This window comes from Notolepis coatsorum (assembly GCF_963971535.1).
Source record: "Notolepis coatsorum genome assembly, chromosome: 4".
Taxonomy (NCBI): domain Eukaryota; kingdom Metazoa; phylum Chordata; class Actinopteri; order Aulopiformes; family Paralepididae; genus Notolepis; species Notolepis coatsorum.
Window position 1 is genome coordinate 147,095,680 of NC_140168.1, and position 26,812 is coordinate 147,122,491.

General features: G+C 40.6%; 1 protein-coding gene across 1 annotated transcript in view; it reads left to right on the forward strand.

Moving 5' to 3' along the window:
* LOC311226723 (uncharacterized protein) overlaps nt 1–26,490 on the forward strand; it is a gene marked incomplete at its 5' end in the record, with an annotated part of 52,417 nt that extends 25,927 nt beyond the window's left edge. The window contains 2 exons of the mRNA XM_084312134.1: nt 8,237–8,360; nt 22,439–26,490. Of these exons, the coding sequence (XP_084168260.1) occupies nt 8,237–8,360; nt 22,439–22,652 (338 nt within the window). The 3' untranslated portion in view covers nt 22,653–26,490. The remainder of the gene's footprint in view (nt 1–8,236; nt 8,361–22,438) is intronic.
* Between the last annotated feature and the right edge of the window lie 322 nt (nt 26,491–26,812).

A 26,812-nucleotide genomic window follows, 5' to 3' on the forward strand; every position in this document is an offset into this window, starting at 1 on the left:
ACCCTGATGTAAACAAGACGAAAGTCTTTCTCTGGTCTGCAGTTAACACTTTGAGCGCCACGCCTGGTTTTCCGTTTTACCGCTTGAATGCCACCATCGGCGCCAATGTTAACGTTAATATCGCCTAATCTATGTTTTAAATTATGTGTCTAATCTGCCCATCGCATTATCAAAGACTATTTTCCAGTCAGTGCTGTGAAGGCAGATTGTTTTTTTATCGCGTCGTTTCCATTTCAGAGCAGTTAGAAAAGCCCCCGTTTTGATATAAAAAACAGCTCATTCTGGAGCATTCTATGAAAATCGTCTTTTAGTGGAATATTCCACAACGTTGATATTCGTCGGCCTTTTTATGAATCGTTTTCAAATAAACGCTAGATGATCAATATTATACGTGCACGCAAGCACATTACGGCCGCGCACTGATAATCGCTCCGTTGATTTCCTCACGGACTTTTACAGTGAAACCGAAAGAAGACATTTCACAAAACAGCTTATAACTTCATCAAACTTACTCTGATTATCCTAACACTGATAACATAGAGTCCTTACCTGACATCAGATGGTATCCAACTGGTATATTCCAATTCCTGATCACCATTCGAAAAAATCGATACGTGTATGGATCCAACGCGATACAGTAGAACTCCATGATCCGCGGGGCTCTGAGGCTCCAGAATGAACTCTGGTAACCCCGGCTGGATCAGTGAACTGGAAAATGTGGAGTACCGGATTTTTTTCCCCATTCATTTTCATTGAGTCCATTCCAAAATCACTTATGTCATCTGGGAGACGACAGGGGGCGCTTTTTTCCACAGTGATCGCCGGCGCCCCTCGGCTATACTCGGGTAGGCTCGGGTGATGCAATAATTTTTCAGATCGCAAAAAAAAAAGAAAAAAAAAATCCGAGAAATCTCGTGAGTGGCATTCTACGTCACTATTAAAAACCCGAGAAATCTCGTGAGTGGCACTCAAAGTGTTAAAAGTAAGTTGTTGTTGTTGTTGTTGTTGTGTCTTTCACTACCACACTACATGTATTTACATCTAAATGCTTATTGGTCAGGCGGTGACATCATTAAGTTGATTGCGCCATTGATGGGTATTAAACAGCGAGCAGGCAGTGCTCTGCTTGACAGTCACCATGGAGCCTACAGCGAGAGCAGTTGCCGAAGCATTAAACCGGTTTGCTCACTTCGGAGCACACTGTGTTGAAGACGAACGCGCACTGGGAACATTCATCACGGATTTCTTTGAGCCGAATAAGAAAGAGCCCGAAAAAAACTCAGATTCTGGTTCAGAAGCAGAAGACAACGCAGACGAAATTATTCGGGCTATAATCACTGACAGCAACGCTGAAGAGCCAGATGATGGTGACACACCTAACGGATTTGCAGACGAGGTAGAGCCAGATGATGGTGACACACCTATAGGATTTGCAGACGAGGTAGAACATGTAATGAGCTTTGTGGAAGTTGAATCTGACGCGAGCCACGAACACGAAATGGAAAGACTTTTGCGATTCACTTGTAAATGCGTCCAGAGTGATAAAGAAAATGACATGCTTGTTCACCGGTGCTCGTGTATCACAAAATTGGACCGTGATGAAGTTTACACAAGGCGGCTCTCGAAGAGGATCATAAAGATTTGATTATTATGGCTCAGCTCCAGGCTTTTGGTCGAAAGTCTGAATGGACGATTGCAAATAAATCTATTTCCAAAAAAAGACAACGCGCCTACACACACTACTTCTTCGGGGCTGTACAAATCTGCCGTGAAGCTTTCCTCTTCATCCACGGGTAAGTTATTATTATTGTCTATTTAAAACTAATATAGTACATTATAGTAGAGTATAGTAGCATAGTATAGTATATTATAGTATAGCAGATAGTATTTATAGACCAAAGACACTATTTGTGTCTTTTGATTGGTCCCACAATTCAACTCAAATTAATCAAATTAGGCACATTGTTTACATGTTCTATTGAGACAGTATTCTTTCAGGTTTCTTCATTCACAATCATGTAGACTGGGTGTGGTACAGGTACTTGTGATGATGATGATCTAACTCTCTCTCTCTCTGTCCCCCCCCCCTCTTCTCTCCCAAGAATAGGTAAGGATCGCTTGATTGCAATTAGCAAACATGTCAGAAAATGGCATGTGTGTTCTCACTAAGAAGCGATCGCCACGCAACAACAAGCATTGCATAAAATATGAGGAGATCGAAAAAGTAGTTCAATTTGTGTTGAATTATGCAGAAGATCATGCAGTTCACCTACCGTCTTTCGTCACGAAGGCATCTGTGTTGTTGTTTATATACCAAGGCAATGCCAGTTGGTAGGTTTAAGCAAATCTTTGTCAAAGAAATAGGTCAAATAGGTCTTTGTCAAATAAAAACAAAGCTTGAAAATGAATGACATTGTGCTAACATTGAGCTTGTCTCATGTGTTCTTATTAATCTTTCAGACCAGCGAGCAGTGGGCCTGTCCACATTTAAGTCCCTCTGGAGGCAATTACTGCGTCATATCACATCAATCAAACCAATGTCTGATCTTTGCTGGGTGTGTCAGAAGAACAATTATCTGGTTAGTGAACATCACAATGTTATGAACTTTGAACTGCAACTTCTGTATGAAAAGTGCTATACAAATACAGTTTATTATTATTAATATTAATATCATCATTTACTTAACTTTCCAAGATGTACAGAAGTGCCAATCTGCCAGAGGCTGAGAAGTCTGCAAAGCTGAAGCAGCAGGAACAACATCTGGAGCATGTAACCTCCGAGAGGGCTGCCTACAACGGCATGCTTAAAGCCGCCAAGGAGATCGGTGATGGTCTTTCTCTGGGTGGTCATGTGCCACCGGCAAGCAAGCCCATGACAATGCATTACAGTTTCGACTACGCTCAAAAGGTGACTACATACCAAGCCCTCTTTCACAACCATCATGTTATAATTGTTATAACTACTGCATTGCTCCCTTTCTTTTCTTTCTAAAATCCTTATTCATTTATTGCAGGTGCACTATCCATCAGACCCCCTTCAGCCAGGGCCCATCTACTTCTTGGCTCCACGCAAGTGCAGCATATTCGGTGTTTGCTGTGAGGCGATTCCACGGCAAGTCAACTATTTGGTGGATGAGGGGATGGAGTCCAGCAAAGGTAGCAACGCCGTCATAAGCTACCTGCACCACTTCTTCAAAGACCATGGTCTTGGGGAGACAGATGTTGACCTTCACTGTGACAACTGCAGTGGCCAAAACAAGAACAAGTACATGTTGTGGTACTTAGCGTGGCGAGCGCTACATGGTCTTCACCATCGTGTCAATCTCCACCTGCTGATTGTAGGCCACACAAAGTTTTCCCCAGACTCTTTCTTTGGGCTTCTGAAGCAGCGTTTCAGAAAGACCAAGGTGAACACTCTTGATGAGATTGCAGCAGTCGTAAGGGACAGCTCAGTGGGTGGAGTCAACATACCACAGCTAGTGGGAAAGAAAGATGGCACTGTAATCGTGCAGTCCTACAACTGGCAGGAACATCTGGGGCCTTACTTCAAGCCACTGCCACAGATCAAGCAGTACCAGCACAAGCAGTGTATTTACTGTAATTAATTATTCACACTTTAGTGCAAAGAATGTCATTGGCAAATGATACAAATGCATTGATATTGTTATGTGCCCTGTACTAACGTTTCACTTTATTATTCCAGCTTTGATTCCAAGGAACCTGGTGTGGTTGTGGCAAAGATGTCTATTGATGGCGCTGAAACCAGATTCCAGCTGCTCCGTGACGTCCATGTCCTGCCGCCTATAGATGGACTTCCTGTGCTGCCACCACCGGGACTGGACTCTGCAAGACAACACTATCTGTTCCACAAGATCAGAGAGTTCTGTGATGATGAAGCCCAAGACATCACATGCCCAGGACCAGCCAAAGTATCCAGCAGCGGTTCAAAAAGACCACAGTGATCACTCTGGAGAGGCCATCAGAACATTGAACATTGAACATTGACTTTAGCATGTCTATTTTTATCATGCCTATTTTTCTCGTGTTATTTTAAATGATAATAAAAACTTGAAACTTGATTTGTCTTGTTTATTATCAGGGTCCCCCATTTTATTAAAACTAATATAGTACATTATAGTAGAGTATAGTAGCATAGTATAGTATATTATAGTATAGCAGATAGTATTTATAGACCAAAAACCTTTTTGGATCAATACACTATTTGTCTCTTTTGATTTGTCCCACAATTCAACTCAAATTAATCAAATTTTCTCGTGTTATTTTAAATGATAATAAAATCTTGAAACTTCATCAGGGTCCCCCATTTTATTTTGATGTAGCCTTTCCTTCCTGGTTCAGCCAATACCTTGACCCCCAACATTACATGGCTTATGTGAGGCTTCCAACAAATTGACATAACAAAAGAGCTTGACGCAAGGTGTTAACCCCATAGAGCAGACCTGGGCATTGTACGGCCCGCGGGCCGGATACGGCCCCCGGGATGATTCTGACCGGCCCGCGAAAGATTACATGATAATAATTTTTTATTTTATTTTTATTTTTTACTTTATTTTTTATGTCAACGTTCACACGCACAATATACGCTTACCTAGGATTTGACTTGATTAAACAACAAAGCAGTCGGGGCAAGCCGAAAGTGTGGTTATTTGAAGTTTGGATTTCTTTTTTCACAACTGAGGTACTGTAGGTAGATTACATTCTTTGAGACTAAAGTACAGAAAAAAGGTACCGTTGGGTACCGGTATCGATTCACAGGTACCGGTACCGTATCGGTTCAAATGTGAACGGTACCCATCCCTACTGAACACACAACTGCAGGGCAAGGGCATTTTTGCTCATGAAATCCATAGCCATGTGAAAGCCTTCATGACAAAGTTGCAATTAATTTCAAGGCAACTAGGCAGCAACAATCTCAAACACATGAAAACCCTGAAAGAAGTCAAACCATCAGCTGATCACCGGCACAGGTACTCATCCATGTTGGGAGCACTGCATGATGAATTTTCAAGGCGTTTTCAAGATTTCAAAAAGGTTGAGGATGAAATGCAGCTGGTTTCCTCTCCCTTTACCTGCAGTGTTGATAGTGCACCCACTGATGTTCAGCTTGAACTCATTGACCTGCAGTCTGATTCACTACTGAAAGAGCACTTTAAGTCAGCATCACTGCTAGAGTTCTACTCTGCTCTCAAGGAGGAGAACTTTCCAAACATGAGGAGACATGCTCAGAAGATGTTGGTTCTCTTTGGATCCACCTATATGTGAACAGACATTCTCAGTCATGACGTTTACCAAGTCCAGGTACAGATCCTCTCTCACTGATGAACATCTGGCAGCTCAGACATGCAACCTGACTTTGATGGACTTGTTAAAGCTCAACAGAGACTGGATTTATCACACTGAATGAAAAAAAAAAGAGCTGAAGAACACTAAAATGTGGAAATATAACAAGTGAAATGGGACACTTGATCATTTTTTTCTTTTTTTTGCACAGTTCTGAAAACATTAAATGTTTAATATAGGCATGTAAAGTAAAAAAGGCTACTGGGACACTTTTCTTTACACAGTTCAGTGACATGTCTTGTTTATTTTGGCTATAAGATGATGTGATGTCTTTAGAAAGCTAAGAAAATCCTTGTTTCAATAGTATATGAAACTCAAAATAATAACTTTATTTGTATAGCACTTTTTCATACATGCCCTTTGTTATTAATGTTTCACATTTTGTTTATCATTTTGGAAATAAATTCTATTTGAATAAATTATATTTTTGAAAGCTAACCTCACCTTTTAATTGCCAAATAATAACATACACTCTTACCAGGGGTCAAAACAATGCCATTTACTGCTTTTTATATAGAAATAAAATGTATATTATGCATAATTGAGTTTGGAATTTTGGCCCGGCCCTCCAACATATTTTCAGTTGCTCATTCGGCCCCCCGGGAAAAATAATTGCCCACCCCTGCCATAGAGAGAGGGGGGGCCATGGAATACAATGCATTCTGGGTAGGGTTGTAGTTGATTAACTCACAGGTGTGAACCTCTCCACAAAGTTCGAAGGCCATTCATCTCTGAATGCCTTTTCTGATATCACCATGATTCATAGGATGTAGCTTGAAAAGTATCCCACCAAAATGTTCAAGTGATGGCTTATTTTTAAGGTATGAATCTGTACTTTCACAATATGTAAAAAGAAAAAATTGACGTTGCCTCAACAAGTCCCTCCTATCCACGGCTAGGCACATATGTGATATAGCTGTTTTGACTGTAAAAAGCCATGAGGAAATAACAGCAGCGATTATCAGCGCACGGCACGAGCGTGCGTGCGCACACATATACTATCGATCATCTAGCGTTTATTTGAAAACGATTCATAAATAGGCCGACAAATGACAACGTTCTGGAATAATCCAGTAAAAGGCGATTATCATAGGCATGGGTTGTTTTTCCCCGGAAAACGGGTGATTTTCAAAATGCTCTAAAAATGCGATAAAAATACAATCTGCCTTGCCAATGTTGACTGGAAAATGAGTCTTTGATAAGCGACGGGCAGATTAGACACATAGCCATAATTTAAAACATAGATTAGGCGATATTAACGTTAACATTGGCCGTGGACCGTGGCATTCAAGGGGTAAAAAGGAAAACACGGCCGGCGCTCAAAGTGTTAAAAGAAAAAATAAACTGGCTTCTCCTTTAATTACAGAGCAATTGACGCAATTTTTTTTTATCTTTCTATCTCAACGGGAAGATGTCCTTGTACCTGGACATCTGCATATGTGATTCCACTGCATAAACGTGGTGTTAGAGATGATTTAAATAATTACCGTCCTATCTCCAAGTTACCCTGCTTAGCGAAAGTCTTGGAGAATAATCAACTTAAGTCCTTTCTCTCAAATCACTCTAAGCCCACACCATTCTGGGTTCAGAGCCAACCATAGCACATTATCAGCCATCTCTTTAGTTACTAATGGCATAATAACAATGTTGTTTACTTTTAAAACAACATTGTTCAATATTACACTTACTGTAGACTTCTGTATATTTTATACTAGAATGTGTATACATAACATTAGGGCTGTCTTAAATACTTCAAGCTTCGAAGCTTCCTTCGATGGGCATGGGATTCGAATATGAAAATTGAATTCGAATATATAAAAAAGAATAATAATAATTTGTTGCAAAATCAACTCTGCCTCTATTTGTTAACTACAACAAGCAATGCTGTTTGTTATTTAAGATGAGGTCGGACTCGGCACTGACAGATTTGTGTTCATTGTGCTGCTTTTATAAAGCCTCAAATGACGGCTTACAATATTTCATGAAAGCAAAGTGTTTAGTTTGTCTAAGATTTAAAAAGGTTTAAACTTTACAGCACTGACAAAGTTGAACAAAGTGCTGTACAAGTCCCACAACATAAAACAATTTAAGTATTTATAACAAGAAGAAGACACTGTGCTTTTGATAGTCAATCATGAGACAAGACATTAGCTACTATTGGTTTGGATAGAAATGCATGTGATTGGTTCCAAGATTATCTGTCAGGGAGATGTTGGTGTGTAAAGTCGGGTTATGCCCAATCTGAATTTGTACTATAGGTGTCCCACAGGGTTCAATTCTAGGTCCTGTCCTCTTCACTATTTATATTAATGATAGTGTGTCTTCGCTGAATGGTTGTCAAGTCCATCTGTATGCTGTATTGAGAACTTACAACTTTCCTTTATTACCCTCCAGGAAGCTCTTATTAAACTTAAATTGGTTCTTGATTTATTTCACCTCACAAATAGATCAATACATATTAAGTGATGTTGTGTTTCTTTTTCAAATGTAGCCAAGAGTAAAGACCCTAACCTTATCAAAATAGCAGTCAAAAGCGTATACGTGTGTACGTCTAAATTTCATAAAACTACACTACCCAGCTCACACACCAGCCGCAGACAAACGAAGCCCAACCATTTTTCTTTACCTTTATGTGAACTAGGGAAAAAAAACGCATCTCAATTGGTAAAAAATGGCGGAGCTATGGACATTATACAAAAGTAACTGTACTTACAGTAGATTTTATTCAGTCTTTGTTGCCCTGTACCGGGCGCCTGGTGGTACTAAATCCAGATTTACCTCTGCCATTTATGTTTTCTGGTTTCTTGAGATCAAAAGTGTGGGTCACTTTGTGCAGCAATGTAAAGTTCTTGAACTGTTTTTAACTTGTCTTCAGGAGAGAAGCCCTACAGATGCCCCCACTGCCCTTACGCCTCCATTGACTGCAGCTCCCTGCGCCGGCATTCCCGTACACATACCCAGGAGAAACCCTACCAATGCCAGTACTGCTCCTATAGCAGGTACTACACACACACATTGACATTTACATTATTGTAACTAATCCTAATTCCATCCTAAAATTAGATTTTTAGGAAAATGCTAATGCTAAATTGTCCTCATTCAAGTAGTTTCTTGTAATTGTACTATGCTTGTACTCCCTGGAGTTGATTCCTGGGCGCTGGACTGTGGCTGCCCACTGCTCTTAACTAGTTAGGATGGGTTAAATGCAGAGAACAAATTGCGGGTATTATGTAAAAATGTACTTGACACTAAAGTTATTCTACTATATTCTACTATTCCAATTGTGAGGATTTCTGTACCTTCTGAAAGAGTAACACACACACACACACACCAGTTATATGATAGAGCCCTTGTAGTGGAAAATGTATGGTTACTATACCATAAAATCATAATTACTATTAATCTACAATTCGGTGATATTGAAGTCCTGTAAAGACACAACCCTCCCCACAGACGTCTGTCAACGTCAGTGTTTACAGAGCTTGAGGGGAGGATAGTGTGTCTTTACAGGACTTCAATATCACCCAATTGTAGATTAATAGTAATTATGATTTTATGGTATAGTAACCATTCAATTATGATTTTATTGTATAGTAACCATACATTTTCCACTACACCCTTTGTAACACTTTCAGTGCCAGCAGGGGGCGCATGATTTAGTGCTTGAATGCCCACCATCCACTTCAATGTTAGCGTTAATAACGCCTAATCTATGTTTTAATCTGCCCGTCGCTTATCAATGACTCGTTTTCCAGTCAACATTGTCGAAGCGGATTGTTTTTTTATCAGTTCATTTTCGTTTTATAGCAATTTGAAAAGCCCACGTTTTCAAGGAAAATAAAAAGATTCCATGATAAACGCCCTGTACTGGAATATTCTGGCATACACAAAAACGTTGTAATTTTTCGGCCTATTTATGAATCGTTTTCAAATAAACGCTAGATTATCGATAGTATATGTGTACATATGCACGCTATATAGGCAATCTGAAAAATCGATTCTCTGATTTCCTCAAAGCGATCGCGCACATACAGACCCATCACACATAGGGCGAACGCTGAGATCTCAGCGAATACAACTCTGATTATCCTAAGACTTGTAAAATAGATTCCTTACCTCAGATTAGATGTAGGGATGGGTACCTTTCACATTTGAACCTGTGAATCGATACCGGTACCCAACGGTACCTTTTTTCGGTACTTTAGTCTCAAGAAATGTAATTTACCTACCTCAGTCGTAAAAAAAAAATCCAAACTTCAAATAACTACAATTTCGACAGTTTTCGGCTTGTCATTGCTCCGACTGCTTTGTTGTTGAATCAAGTCAAATCCTAGGTAAGCATATATTGTGCGTGTGAACGTTGACATGAAAAGAAAAAAGTTTAAAAAAAATAACAATAAATCTGTAGTACCGACGTGTTTCGGTTCGGTACCTCAAAAGTACCGAATTCGGTACCCATCCCTAATCAGATGTTCTCCAAAAAGATCATTCCAATTCCTGATCGCCATTCCAAAAATCGATCACTTTTATTGATCCAACGCTGCATACTGGACATATTTATTCCACGCTGTTCTGAGGGTCCACAATGAATCCGATCGGCTCGGGTTACATGCCTGAGAAGTAAAATGTGGATTCCGGATTTTTCTTTTCTCATCCATTTTCATTGAGTCCATTCCAAAATCTGGGAGACGATAGAGGGCGGCTTTTTTCACATCTGAGCTCCTGATGGGGCTGGTTTACCAACGGGAGACTCGGTTGATGAAATATGAATTCAGATCGCTAATAAAAAAATAACACGCTAATTGTCGTGGTGGGCATTCAGGCGTCGGGCTGATAACACGTGTTATCACGTGGTGGGCATTGAAAGTGTTAAGAAGCATGTCTGACTTGGTACGAACTGGGAGTCAATGTCAGTATATAATAGCCAAAAGCATTTGCAAGGGTGATTTAATTTGTGAGATACTGAAAGTAGAAATGTATTGCACTTGTTAGCAGTGCTAGTGGACATCAATGGGGATTTAATTTGTGAGATACTGAAAGTAGAAATGTATTACACTTGTTAGCAGTGCTAGTGGACATCAATGGGGATTTAATTTGTGAGATACTGAAAGTAGAAATGTATTGCACTTGTTAGCAGTGCTAGTGGACATCAATGGGGATTTAATTTGTGAGATACTGAAAGTAGAAATGTATTGCACTTGTTAGCAGTGCTAGTGGACATCAATGGGGGTTTAATTTGTGAGATACTGAAAGTAGAAATGTATTGCACTTGTTAGCCGTGCTAGTGGACATCAATGGGGATTTAATTTGTGAGATACTGAAAGTAGAAATGTATTGCACTTGTTAGCAGTGCTAGTGGACATCAATGGGGATTTAATTTGTGAGATACTGAAAGTAGAAATGTATTGCACTTGTTAGCAGTGCTAGTGGAGTGGACATCAATGGGGATTTAATTTGTGAGATACTGAAAGTAGAAATGTATTGCACTTGTTAGCAGTGCTAGTGGACATCAATGGGGATTTTCACTGTTGTACTGAAGCACATGCAGCAAACCACTTACATTTAGTCATTTAGCTGACGCTTTTATCCAAAGCAACTTACAAGTTCTGTACGACAAGTCATCAGGAAGGGTACAACTCTATCAGCTGAGTAACAATGTTCATCAAAGTGTTGAGTGCTACAGTGTAGGTTAGTTTATTAGGACAAGTGCATGACAGTAAGGTTAGTTAGGGTTAGAATATTATTATTATTATATATATATTTTTTTTCAGATACACTTTACATGGATAACTATATACTTCTATAAGGACTTTATTTTAGTAGCCCATTGACTTCCTCTAGGATCAATATAGTCAAGTTAGACCGCGCTCACAAGTTCTCACACTGGGTGCTGTAATCCCATAAAGTTCAGTATATCAAAGCAGGGTAGCCGGACCAGCACTCACAGGTTCAATGTTTTTTATTGGCAGCCTGAATCAAAAGCAGACATGTTTCGGACAATGTCCTTCATCAGTGGTATGGCTAGCACTGGAAATGCATTCAAGGTGATGGTTAAATACACCTGGCAGGTAAATGACACGGCAGGAAATGACATCACAACACAGGTGTGCCTATGCAATATGACTAAATGAATGACCTATCAAATAGAGTCCAATCATAATTTATACATATGTATAGATATATCTATATCTATCATCAATAAATATTTATAAACAATACAATACAAAACGAAACAAAACAAAATTACCAGAAACTTGATAACATATAGCATGCCCTTTAATTTATAGGGCTAATTGAGCCACTTTACGTAATTGAATTAATTAATTTCAAATGATCCATTGGGCATCTTTGTGAATCATGCCTCTAGTTTGGCAACAAACAACATCTTTAATCAGACCAGAAATAACAATGTGGGAGTAAGGAGGTTAAAGGAAACAGGTTAAGACGTTTTCTTCATTCATTCCTTTAGGTTCGATACAATTGAACAGCTGGATATAATAACATTCACGTTGCAGCAGCAGCTTGTGTCTGTCTCCACCTCGCGCTGGCCTGAGTACTAACTCTAGTCCCATATATTTGAGGTCGTTGACGGTATGCTTACACTTAGAGAAATGTCGAGCTACCGATGACTTGACATCTGAATTCCTCACAGCACATTTGTGTTCACTTATTCTTGATTTAAAGGCTCTCGTTGTTTTGCCCACATAGGAAAAATTACAAGGACATTTTAGCAAATACACCAGATTGGACGAATTACACGTAATCCGTCCTTTGACTGGTATATTTTTCCCCGTTTTTGGATGTGCGAAAAATTTATCTTTAATCATACCCTGGCACTGAACACAGGATTGGCAGGGAAAATTTCCATCTGGGATGTTGGACATAAAATGAGAATGTTTCTTTAAGGGCAAATCAGTTTTGACTAGGAGATTAGATAAATTCGCTTGTCTCTTGTAAAAATAGTTAGGCGAATGTTGAAACGCTGTCCCTATGAGAGGGTCGGACTGCAGAATATGCCAATGTTTATTGACAAGGATTTGGCCTCTTCTCAGCGTGGTTACTTGAAGGATACTACTACTTTTCTGAACAGGCTCTCGTCCTGCAACATTAGTCCTACAGACTTACTAGTTACCATAGATGTAGTCAGCCTTTACCCCAGCATTCCACATGCAGATGCGCTGGACGCGCTGAGTTTTTATTTAAACTCGAGGGAAGTATTACTCCCCCCTACAGAAGCGCTGGTTAGTTTAACCGATTTAGTTCTAACTAGAAATTATTTTAGATTCCAAGATAAATACTATTTACGAAACAGAGGCCTCAGCATGGGCTCTCCAGCCGCTGTGAACCTAGCCAATCTTTATATGTCCAAATATGAAGTGGATCATATCTTTAATAATAACCCGTTTGAGAAATGTGTCAAATCGTATATGCGCTATATTGACGATCTGTTTTTTATTTGGTCTGGTTCATCATCCGAACTTTTTGCCTTCCTTGAGTACCTGAACTCCTGTAGAAGAACGATAAAGTTTACATTAAAGTTTGATATGTATAATTTACCCTTCCTCGATGTTCTGATCAAGAAAGCCCCAGATGGCATCTCATTACACACAGAGGTTTTTAAAAAGGAGACGGACCGTAACTCGTTCTTGCATTATTCTAGTTATCACACCCCAGCCTTGAAGAACAGTCTTCCTTATAGCCAAATACTTTGCTATAAGAGAATATGTGATACTGACGATACATTTATTGCACAAGCAAAGGTACTCTGTTATTTTATTTCATACTTATCTTGTCTTGCACAGTCTCTGGAGCGTAACAGTAAGAAGCATTTTGTATAAAAGTATTCTGTACTTCTGTATGACAAATATTAAAGAAACTTGAAACTTGAAACTTGAAACTGCGTGGCAGTTTCCACGAGAGAGGATATAGTGCTGATTTGACACTAAAAGCCTTTAATAAAACCAAGCATATCGACAGGGCCACGTTGTTTACCCCCAGAAAGAAAGAAGATAAACCTGACAAAGTATCTTTCGTGTCTACTTACAGCCCTATTACGAGAGACACGCAGAGTATTGTCAATAAACATTGGCATATTCTGCAGTCCGACCCTCTCATAGGGACAGCGTTTCAACATTCGCCTAACTATTTTTACAAGAGACAAGCGAATTTATCTAATCTCCTAGTCAAAACTGATTTGCCGGACTTCCGGTTTAACGTACTATGGAGTGACACGCAGATTTAAGAGCTCCGGCAGAATTGCCTAATTATATAATCTAAAGGCACCCTTTCAAGAAAACGTTTTTACTAGTATTGAATATAATACACCCGTGAACTAGACAGTTTTTGTTTGGGCTTCAAAATGCCTCCAAAAGTTACTAAAATACCGTGTTCATCTCAGTTGCAGCAGAAAATAACGCAATGTGGTGCGGCCCCGCTCTCGCGTGAGCCTTCGATCCACTCTCTCCCAGTGGATACCAGGGAGTCAGAAGCCGCGGCCTTCAAGTTGGACATTCTCGCAACTGTGCGCACGGATATTGCTGAAATCTTTAAAACTGAGTTGCACTCGGCTCTGGGAAATGACCTAGTAACCATCAAATCCGAACTACAAGCCATGAAAACTGAATGGTCAGCCAAGATAACAACTTTACAATCTGAGGTAACGTTGATAAAAGGCACAGTGGCAGGAGTGGAAGACGCGCTAACCACATGCACCGACGACGTCGCCATTTTGAAGGAGAAAGTTGAACATCTCGTCAAAGAACTGATTAAAACAGAAAATAAATGTGAAGATCTCGAATCTAGGTCTCGTCGCAACAACATACGGATTGTTGGCGTTCCTGAAGGTACAGGCTCCCCCCTCACGACTGCAGCCGTCTCCAGGCTGCTTAAGGAGGCTTTCAACATGGAGAAGGAACCTGTGTTGGACAGGGCGCACCGTACACTCCAGGCCAAACCCCGACCGGGGGAGCAACTCCGACCGGGGGAGCGACCTCGCACAATTGTGGCCAGACTACACTACTTTTCAGACTGTGTCGACATCCTAAAGAAGGCAAGAGAGACGAAGAGGATCATGTACGAGGAGGTGTCCATCTCCGTTTTCCCAGACCACACAGCCAAGATAGCACGGGCGCGTGCAGCGTTTAACGAGGTGAGAAGCCAGCTCCGAGAGGTGGAGGGGCTCCGTTTTGGAATTCGCCATCCAGCCCGCCTCATCGTTACCTATCGCGACAAAGAGAGTCAGTTCGACACACCTGAGGAGGCTGCAACTTTTGTCAAATCGTTGAACAGAAACGGGGACTAGACTGAATTAAAGATGGGACTGTTTTCGATTAGTTACCACGGAATGATTGGTGAGTCAACGACATATTCGGGCCAACTATTAGTTAAGTTGTATAAAAAAAGAAAAATGAAAGCCTCAACTGGTGCTCGCTACACATAATAGGATGTCAGTCAACTGCTATTTATTTTTTAGATTTGAAAATGCCCCACGTTACATTTTTGGATTTGAGTGGTACAGTGTTTATCATTACTGTGTAGCTGCTGCCACCGAGACCAGGTATGGTGTAGGTCAATACAACAGTCATTTTCTAAACATTAGAGTTGGGTGGTACAGTGTGTATTTTTATTTTTATTATTATTATTCTATGGCTGTTCGGGCCGTGTGGGTGCGCTGCCCTTCGTGTGCGCTCTGGCCGCGGTCCGTCGCGGTCCGCAGGGGGAGCCACTCCTCCGCCTGCGGGTGGTGTGGGGCCGTGGTGGGGGTGCGCGCGGGGGGCGGTGTACACACATGTGATACGAGGGCGATCAAGATACCACTTATTCCCATATCTGAAAATGTACCACGTTTATTTAAGTTGTAGGGTGTTTTCATCATTACTTTCTGTAGCTGCCGTCCCCACGACACACATAGTGTGATGTCGGTTAGTGCCAGATGTTTTCTGTATCTGGGAACTGACCACGTTTAATTTACATTTATAGCACATGGCCAAGGGGGTCGGGGGTAAACACTAGATTTAAGATGCCCTATAACTGTGAAGGGAACACGTTCTATATCTGAAAATTGACCATGTTTAATTTACATTTATATCATATAGCCATAAAGCCGTAGGTTGAACAATAGAATTAAGTTGTAATAAGATCTTATCATTACTCTTTGTAGCTGTTGTTCCCACTACACATAGGCGAGAGGTTGGTCAATACACCATTTATTCACTATACCTGAAAATTGACCATGTTTGATTTACATTTATATCATATGGCCATAAAGTCATAGGTTAAATACTGGATTTAAGTTGCACTGTACTCTTATCATTGCTCTTAGTAACAGTTGTGCCCCTAATCGTATGGTTTGAGGTTGGTCAATATACCATGTATATATGTATAATTTGTTTTATACCTAATCACGCCTGATTTAAACATCTACCAATTTTCTCCTATTTTTGAAAATTGGCAGGTTCAATCTGCATTTATACCCTAGGACCATACATGTTGTAGGTTAAGCACTAGATCTAAGTTGCACTGTATTCTATGTTTAATGAGGTTGACATTGGGAGGGGGGATATTCCAGAGCCTGAATATTCTTTGTAATGGGTGTACCCACTACATATAAGGTCTGGTGTCGGTCAATAACCAGTGGTTTTCTATTTTTGAAAGTTGACCATGTTTAATTTGCATTTACATCCAAGGACCATAAAGTCATAGATTAAACATTGGATAAAATGATCCTTTATTTTGACTCGGGTTGCACTGTATTCTAGGTGCCTAATATTTATATTTACATATAACTCTGCTGAGCTCCTTTTTTTTGTTTTTGTTAGCCATGGTTATAGCCGTAAGTATCACTGAAGGGAAAGGCTCCTGTTGGAGTCAGCACGGTTGTTCCCATCATTCGGGGATGGAACACTTGATGTGCGGGGGGAGGGGGGAGGGGGGTGGGAGGGTTTGTGTTTGCTTTTGTTTTTGTTTTATGGTACTCTGTTATTCTTATACACTCTGTCTGTTTGCTGTGATTGACATGTTAGCGTGTGCTCTTCTAGGTCCGATGCACGGCAGTCTAGGTTGGTACCCTTCCCTGGTTGGGATACTATTATACACTCTGCAACTATTATTATGTATGATGTCTGACCCACTAACAACTGACAATGACTAACACAAAGGTTTCGATGGGACTGGGGAACACAGTCAGATTCTTCTCATGGAATGTGGGGGGAATAAATGGGCCGGTCAAAAGGGCTAGGGTCTTCTCCCACATAAAAAAATTGAAAGGTGATATTATATTTCTTCAAGAAACACATTTACGTACCACTGACCAGGGGAGACTCGCTAGACCATGGATCGGTCAGATTTTCCACTCTAAATTTGAAATTAAAACACGAGGGACAGCCATACTGATAGGCAAGAAAGTACAGTTCACTCCTGTTAAGACTGTTTCAGACCCCAATGGTCGCTATATAATAGTAACTGGCTCACTATATCAGACCCCAGTGGTCCTTGTGAGTGTGTATGCACCTAACTGGGATGATGTTAACTTTATAAAGAAACTGCTGTCCTCACTTCCCGACTTGGACACACATCACTTAATACTGGGAGGAGATATCAACTGTGTAATGGACCCCCACCTTGATAGATCGAGTACCAGGACTGCTGTGCCCTCAAAGATGTCTCAAACATTGTCTACTTTTATGAATAACAATGGCTACATTGACCCGTGGCGATTTCTGTATCCTACAGATAAACAATTCTCTTTTTTTTCTCATGTGCATCACTCCTACACACGCATAGACTATTTTTTCTTTGATAAGGCCTTATTACCGTCTTTGTCCTCAGCTAGCTATTCTGCTATAACTATTTCAGACCACGCCCCCGTAACCTTTGAACTTATTTTCAAATCTAAACCCAAAGAGGCCCGTTTCTGGAGACTGGACTCTACCCTACTAGCATCTGATGAATTCTGTAACGTGGTATCTCAAGCGATTGACTTATTTCTCGAGACAAATAAAAATGACGAAACCTCACCCTCATTATTATGGGAGACACTAAAGGCAAATGTTAGGGGCACAATTATTTCATACACCGCACATGCTAACAAACAGCGTCTCGAAAGGCAACAACAATTGGAGACTCTGATTACAGATCTTGATCATCGCTATGCCGTGGCTCCGACTCCGGAACTTTATAAGGACCGGCTTGGCTTTCAGACGGAACATAATCTTTTATCCACCAAAGAGGCAGAACGACTGTTGCTTAGAACAAGGGGTGCCCTATATGAGAGTGGGGACAAGGCGGGTCGACTTCTGGCCCAACAGCTGAAGAGCAGATCAGCCTCACAACTAATACCACAGATTCGCGATAGTTCAGATTCACTAACAACGGATCCTAAACAAATTAATGACGCATTTGTGTCATTCTATTCACAGCTCTACACATCTGAAGCGCCCAAAGACACCTCTGTAATGCTAGATTTCTTTTCAGGCCAAGTTATTCCTAAAATTTCTCCAGAAGATTGTCAGGACTTAGACCGATCGCTACAACTAAGTGAGGTTGCTGCAGCTATTAAAAAGATGCAGAGCGGAAAATCTCCAGGCCCAGATGGCTACCCTGTAGAATTCTTTAAGAAATTTTCAAATCAATTGGCCCCTTTATTATTAGAGATGTTTGATGACTCATTACAGAAGGGTACTCTGCCACCTACTCTCACGCAGGCCTCCATCTCTTTACTCCTTAAGAAGGATAAAGACCCCATAAACTGCTCCTCTTATCGAGCTGTGTCTCTTCTTAATGTGGACAATAAAATATTAGCTAAAGCGTTGGCATGTAGACTAGAGGCTGTTCTCCCCACAGTAATATCTGAGGACCAGACAGGCTTTATAAAGAACCGCCATTCCTTTACAAATATTCGTAGACTGTTGAGCATTATTGGACTACCAAGCTCTCAAATAGTCCCGGAGGTAGTGGTTTCTCTGGACGCGGAAAAAGCCTTCGATAGAGTGGAGTGGGACTATTTGTTCTTTACATTAAAACAGTTTGGATTTGGGGAAGAAGTTTTGGCGTGGATACGCTTACTGTACACCGCCCCCCAGGCATGTGTCACAACTAATGGCTTCAGTTCTAAGCCCTTCCCGCTCACACGTGGGACACGCCAAGGGTGCCCACTGTCTCCATTGATTTTTGCGGCGGCCATTGAACCCCTGTCCATAGCTCTTAGAGCTGAATCCTTGTTCTCTGGCATTAGGAGGGGAGGTAGCGAGCATAAAGTATCTCTTTATGCAGACGATCTATTGCTCTACATATCGGACCCAATGGCCGGTATCCCAAATATTTTGTCTCTTCTAAAGGTTTTTGGAAGCTTTTCTGGCTACAAATTAAACGTACAGAAAAGTGAATGCTTCCCAATTAATGATCTCGCCCGGAATATTTCCCATCGCCTTCCATCTTTCCAGATAGCGGATACTGGTTTTAAGTACCTGGGCATTAACATCTCCCAATCTCTTTGCTCTCTTCGAAAACAAAACTTTACCACATTAACAACAAAGGTAAAGGCTGACTTACAGAGGTGGAATGGCTTACCCCTGTCCTTAGCTGGCAGAGTACATTCCATTAAAATGAATGTATTACCCAGATATTTATACTTATTCCAAAGTCTCCCCTTATTTCTCCCCAAAGCATTTTTTCTTGATCTGGATAAGATGATCTCTTCATTTATCTGGGAGGGCAAAACACCAAGAATAAAATTATCATTGCTGCAAAGGGATAGGAATCAGGGAGGAATGGGCCTACCAAATTTCATGTTCTATTACTGGGCCGCCAATCTTCACAAAATTGTCTTGTGGTCGAGTGAACCGGACAGCAGCTGGGGTCAACTTGAGGCCAGTTCTTGCCCAACATCTTCCCTTCAAGCTTTAGCTTGTGGTGAAATGCCACTGTCACCAACAAAATATAGTAAGAACCCAATTGTTGTTTCCACATTAAAGATATGGGCCCAGATGAGAAAGATATGCGGGTGGACTAAGCTCTCTATGTCAGCACCCATCTGTAATAACCACCTTTTCTTACCTGCTACACTGGATTCTGGGTTCGCTAGATGGAAGAAAGAGGGACTAATCACTTTGAGTGACTTATACATAGATGGTGTATTTGCAGAATTTGGGGACCTATGTGACACATATAACTTACCTCACTCTGACCGGTTTAGATATTTCCAGATTCGGCATTTTGTGAGGACCCATTCCCCTACGTTTCCACAGTTGCCCCCTCCATCAGGTGTGGAGCGTTTTCGACACTCGGCTAGTATGGATAGGGGCCATGTTTCATATCTCTATGATACCATACCTAGAAAAGACACGGCCATAAACAGGATTAGGACGGGGTGGGAAACTGAACTAGGGGTAGCCTTCTCGGATGAATGGTGGGGGGACGCACTAGAGGGAGTTAATACCTCTTCCTCCTGTGCCAGACTTGGCCTTATTCAGTTTAAGGTCCTTCACAGAGTCCATTATAGTAATGCCAGATTGGCTAAAATATATCCCAATGTGACAGACAACTGTAACAGATGTGCACAGTCACCAGGGGATCTAACCCACATGTTCTGGTCCTGCTCGAAACTGATAACATTCTGGAAGTTCTTTTTTGATACCATCTCGGAGGTACTGGAGATTACTATAGTGCCCTGCCCCCAAATTGCTATCTTTGGGATCCCAGAGGAGGATGTGATCTTGACCAAAAAACAATACAATGTAGTGTCCTTTGCCTCACTGATTGCCCGCAGGAGGATACTCTTGCATTGGAAAGCAGAACCTCCCCCATCATCCAGATTATGGCTGAATGATGTGATGTCATTCCTAAAACTGGAAAAAATTTAATTTACAATTCGAGGATCAGCTGATAAATTCTACACACATTGGCAACCGCTAATCTCATATGTAGATAGAATAGATCCGTTTCCTCCTGACTGAAGTTATGTCGAGTACCATGTAGGGGGGAGACAGTTTTCACTGAGTGGGCTTACCTGTTGATTGGGGCTGTTGGGGACAGTAGGCGTGTATTTATTTAATCTCCCACCTCACGTATTTAGGGTCATACGACCTGGCTTGTGTATCGGACCTGGAGTTGCACTTATGTTTCATTATATCCATAGCAAATATACTTATCCTTTAAGAGTACCATATTGCTGTTAAAGTGGATCCTAATGTCACATTTTGTATTTGTCTTATTTTATTTTGTATGTATTTATTTACTTTTGTACTGTCTTTTTAATTTTTCTGGGTGGGGCGGGAGGGAGGGATATTCAGTAAGGAAAAAACAAAGGACATGACATCTGTATGCAAGATATGAATGTAAATGTAATCTTTGAATAAAAAACTTTGTTTATAAAAAAAAAAAAAAACTGATTTGCCCTTAAAGAAACTTTCTCATTTTATGTCCAACATCCCAGATGGAAATTTTCCCTGCCAATCCTGTGTTCAGTGCCAGGGTATGATTAAAGATTTTTTTTCCGCACATCCAAAAACGGGGAAAAATATCCCAGTCAAAGGACGGATTACGTGTAATTCGTCCAATCTGGTGTATTTGCTAAAATGTCCTTGTAATTTTTCCTATGTGGGCAAAACAACGAGAGCCTTTAAATCAAGAATAAGTGAACACAAATGTGCTGTGAGGAATTCAGATGTCAAGTCATCGGTAGCTCGACATTTCTCTAAGTGTAAGCATACCGTCAACGACCTCAAATATATGGGACTAGAGTTAGTACTCAGGCCAGCGCGAGGTGGAGACAGACACAAGCTGCTGCTGCAACGTGAATGTTATTATATCCAGCTGTTCAATTGTATCGAACCTAAAGGAATGAATGAAGAAAACATCTTAACCTGTTTCCTTTAACCTCCTTACTCCCACATTGTTATTTCTGGTCTGATTAAAGATGTTGTTTGTTGCCAAACTAGAGGCATGATTCACAAAGATGCCCAATGGATAATTTGAAATTAATTAGGTAATTCAATTACGTAAAGTGGCTCAATTAGCCCTATAAATTAAAGGGCATGCTATATGTTATCAAGTTTCTGGTAATTTTGTTTTGTTTCGTTTTGTATTGTATTGTTTATAAATATTTATTGATGATAGATATAGATATATCTATACATATGTATAAATTATGATTGGACTCTATTTGATAGGTCATTCATTTAGTCATATTGCATAGGCACACCTGTGTTGTGATGTCATTTCCTGCCGTGTCATTTACCTGCCAGGTGTATTTAACCATCACCTTAACCATCACCTTGAATGCATTTCCAGTGCTAGCCATACCACTGATGAAGGACATTGTCCGAAACATGTCTGCTTTTGATTCAGGCTGCCAATAAAAAACATTGAACCTGTGAGTGCTGGTCCGGCTACCCTGCTTTGATATACTTCCTCTAGGATCGCAAACAAAATGCTAATAATTGTTACTTCCAGCGGCTGGGTGGCGCAGCGGAGATTGCGCTCGTCACCAATGCAAGAGACTCCGGTCTCGAATCCGGGTGTCAGCATTGCCTCCGGCTTGGGCCAGCCGTCATACTAACTCATTGGCAGAGTTAGAGGGTGGAAGTCGATGGGTGGGGACTTGGACGTTGTGGACAGCGACTCCTACAGGTCGGTTGGGGGACGCCTGCACAGCAGAGACAGGAAGTAGCAGGGGTAGTGTGAGCCTCCCATGCGTTACACCTCGCCACTGAGAGTCCGCGCTGGCAGGTGAAAAGATGTGACAGGCTGCCTCCTCGTGTACCGGAGGGGACACGTGATGCAAGGCTTCTATCATCCCTACAACCGACCAGTGGGGGGCATAGTCGAGCAACGTTCAAGACAGGGGAGGGGAGAATTGGAAACACGAAATTGGGGTGGGAGAAAAATAGAAAATCAGGAGAAAAAGTGGATTTAAAAAAAATATATTGTTACTTGCAATATCTAAAAAAACAAACCTCTGGTGCAAGTGTTTTTTGGATGCACTGAAATGACTCCCAGGTTGTGACATATCCGATAGACTTCTTAAAATGGGTGGAGTAGCCCTTTAACATCCAATTCTTCTGCCAAATGTCTGCCATAGCATCCAGAAGAAGAGTTTGGACTTGCACGCCAGGCGGCACCACACGGGCGAGTCCTTCCCATGCCACCTGTGCCAGTACTCCAGTCCGGACCGTCAGCTGCTGCTGCGTCACGTCCGCAAGTACCACACCTCGGAGCAGCCCGCCGGTCCCAAGCAGCGGTCCACAAAGTGCTCAGACAACTCCAGCACCATGACGGCGAGGCAGATATCTTAATAAATGAATACATGAATATACAGTATAGACGGATGGACTAGAATGACTGTTACCTCAGGAGTACTTATGCTAACTAGACTTTTTTATTTAGTTTAGCTTGTACCGAGCCTTCCTGCAGATGTAGCCATTCGGACGGGTGGTTTCCGGTGGTTGCGGTAGTAACGGTATCAACCAGTAGGGGGCGCTCGGGTTACACCAGGTTACTTTTCGTCTCTAGGAAAAGGGGAGGGGAGAAACAGCCGGTGCCGAGGGTTGTGTTCTCAGCGCGAATGCAGAACGAGATGGTTTTCAAATGTCCAATCTAACGAATTTCGTTTGCTCATAAAATGCTTAAAATGTAAAAAATATTAATATATGAATTCTGATTCAGTTTTTGTCCTATCCACTATCCTATAAGTATGATTATAAAAGAGCTGCAAGCCCCTCGAATATGCAGTGTGAATGCCCTCCAGATCAAGTCAGTTTTCTCACGTTGCATATTACAATAAAGTATTTGAGCACTTTTTTATGATATCATTTGTTTTTTTGTTTATTTTATAGGCGAAGATAATTAGAAGAATATTTGAAGCATTTTTTTGTTCGGTAAATAAATGCATAGATTTGTCTCCGTTCTCCACTTGATATAATTAATCAAATGTCCAATCTAATGAATTTAGTTTGCTCATAAAATGCCTTTTTTTTAATATATGACCCTTATATTATTGTATTTGTTATTATTATAATTATTTAAATCCGAAGATGTCTATAGAATTGACATCACCAACGACTTCTCCCAAATAAAGCCCTTAACTCATTGGCCGCCAAACCCGACTTTTCTCGGGTTTCGTCGCCAACCATTGAGTGCCATACCCGAGTTTTCTCAGGTATTGATCCTTTGATCTTTTTCCTTTGATCCCCATTCTAAACACTGGTGCGGACCTCCCTGTGTCACCACTGCCTACGTTAAAATTGCAATGGCGATCGAATCCCGCCAGGTGGCAGTATCGCCTACCGTTTGAACTGGTTATGGTCTCTGGGTCTTTCTCTCTCTGCTTTTTTTTTGCTGCAGGAACTCCTCCCCCTCAGAGGGAATCAGGACATAGCAATCGGTCGGAGATTTTATCGCCTCAAACCTATTGTTTCCCGTATGATAGCCAACATAATATACCGTATATGGTATATACCCAGTGATGGGCAAGCTACTTGGAAAAGCTACTACACTACAAGTTACTCTCGATTAAATATAGCTCAACTACAATGGAAGCTATCCCCAGAGAAATGTAGCAAGCTACACTACAAGAACATGGCAAAAATAGCTAGCTACATTGGCACTACTTTTTTTTTCTTTTTTTTTTCTTCATGATCAAGTTTCCACCAAACAAATAGGCAGGCAAAAAAAATTCTCAGTTTGATTCTTTATTATAAAACTGAAACAAGCCCTCGGTCTGGCTTTTTGTGTCATTCTTTTAACATGAACTTGTATTATGTACAAAATCCAGGAAGGCAAGTTTAGCTGGGTGCAGCCTCTACAAAAGAAAAGAAAGAGACCATTTGGTTTGATCAGTTTTTATAGTATAGTTTGTTGATTACTTTTGATGCAGTAATGGTCTTTTTCTTTTCTATTCTATCTTTATGTATTATTTATCCCTAAACTCTGCATATTCTGAAACCTGCCCACTTTATCAACCAAAAACACACTTCTTCAATATCTGAATTGTAACTGTTTTACTTCATTTTACTAGTATTATGCTACCATGTATATACTACTACCAACTATGCTAATATGTCTATACTACTACAGTATGTACTCAGAGTATAACACTCAAGCTTGACACTGCTAGACAAACAATACTATCCTTGGCTGCTAGATATGTAACTCACAAAACATTCCATGGCCACAGGTTGAGAACCACTGCTCTAGGTGATCTTTTCCCTATTTCTTTCTTTTCTCCACCCCCATAATATTGTTCATAGCAGCTAGCCTATCTCTGTTAGTTAAAGCTGTTGATAAAAAGTGCACTGACTTGTGTGCTGTTTGGGAACAGTTGACAATGTTTATGTAAAGACAGTAAAGGTTTTCATCAGCTCACCTGAATATGTGTTCTCAAGTTAGTACTGGACGTGTGGGAAGTTGAGAGCAGCTTAGTTTTTGGCTGACACAATAAACACCTAAACACATATGTTTTAGGCGTTTTTTCAGTCAAACTCATAAATGTGTCCAGGTAGGGCCATGGAGAGACATTGTTGTTATTGTTGACATCATCATCTTCATCAATGCCATCAGTGGAAACATCAAATCCCTCTGCCATTATTTCGCGCGGACTGGTTCTGTTATTGTAAATTGCATTCATTCATTCTCATTCATGGGTCTGCGTTTCGATTTTCACTTCCTGGTTTGCGGGCTGGAGTCCCGCCCTATCCTTCCTCTGATTGGCCTACCGGTAATGTTTTGGCCTAACCATACCCAATCGTGAGTCGTCATACTCATATCTAAACCAACCAACCAATCATAGTGGGTTTTCTACGGGGAGTTTTTTTTCTCCTCACAAATCTTTATAGTCTAGACTGTTTCTCCCGACAGTAGCATTGTAGCGTTTCCTCGTCGCTACGTTACTACTTCGTTCTATAAATAGCTGCGCTACAGACAACGCTACATGATTCAAAAGTAGCGATGCTACCATCACGCTACTGAGAATTGTAGTTAAGCTATGTAGCGTCGCTACTTGTAGCTAGCTACTGCCCATCACTGTATATACCTTTGATTTGGAAATATTTGGAGTTTCAAGCGAGCAACCCGAACGATTTGTGCATAATGCATATAATGCGTAATTTCTCGCGATCTATGAAAAAAGACTGGATTATTTTGGAAAGGGGCGATGTTTAGCGCACAAACTACAGTATGTAAAGAAATTAACTGGTTAGTCAGTGTTGGACTATGTACAATGCCTGTCAAATGAGCCATACTATTGTCTCCATAGCTATAATACAGAACACACGATGGGTCCGCAAACATCGCTAAAATGGTCAATAACGCTGGTGCCATTGAGTAGAGATGGGAAAACAGCGTGGCGGTCAATGAGTTAAACTCGAAACTCAGATTTATGATAAGAGGATTCTCAGATACATTTTAGAAAATGTGGAGTCCATTATGGATTACATTAAAGCCAAATTTAGCCCCCCAGGATGTAGCTGCCAGTGTGTTGTTGAAAGAAGGTTTTCTTTCTTTTCTTTTCTTTTTAATTTCTCTTTTCTCTTTTTAATTTTTTTCATAATTCTTTTAAATAGTCTGTTTTATTGTTTTGCATTGTATTGTATTTTATTCTTACTTTTTAGCATGTCTATTTTATTATCTATTTTATTTTATTAATCTATCTTATTATTTGTATTTTTGCACAATCGAGGTCACCTTCATTTCACTACATGTCTTGTGTATGTACGTGACAAAGAAATCTCTTGAATCTTGTTTGATGTACAGTATGTGTTGTTTGTTAAAGAGAAGCTAATACAAATATGTTTAAAAGAAATAGAACATGGGTTTGGCCTGGTCTTTATATGGATTTCAAAGCCGGGGGAAAAGGACATTATGTGTACGTGTAATGTATGTAAGATGTTCAGCCTAAACTGGGTGTTCAGAATTGCTTCCCCTCAATGAAGTCACAACGGGAACACAAGCAATTAATTAATAAATCCAAGTAGCTGTGTTTTTTGGAGCCAGGAACACTACTTACCTGATGTACTGCCCACAGGATTCGCACAAGGTCAAAGTGCTTAAAGTGCTTGATTTTTCAAGTCAAGGCCTGGAATTCCTTGAAAACAGACTATTTTTTTCAATGTGCTTAAAAAAATCCTTGTAATTAAAATCAACCATTCACATTGAAAGTTTTGTTCTTCTATGATAAAACATTTCTGAATCAATAAAATGTTTGAAATTGGTTTTAAGCCATACATTTTTTTTCTTCTATGAAAAACTGCATTTAAAAGAAAAATAGTGCATGGAAAAGTACTTGAAAGTCCTTACATTTCATTTAGCAATGTCTGTGGGAACCCTGTGCCCAGTTTGTAAATGTGTTTTACTCTCGGGTGTGTGGCAGCCAGGCAGGGAATGCTATACCCACATCCAGCATGTAAATAACCAATTGCAGCGAGGGCTCCCTCCTCCCTCCAGTCTGGTCTCGAATTAC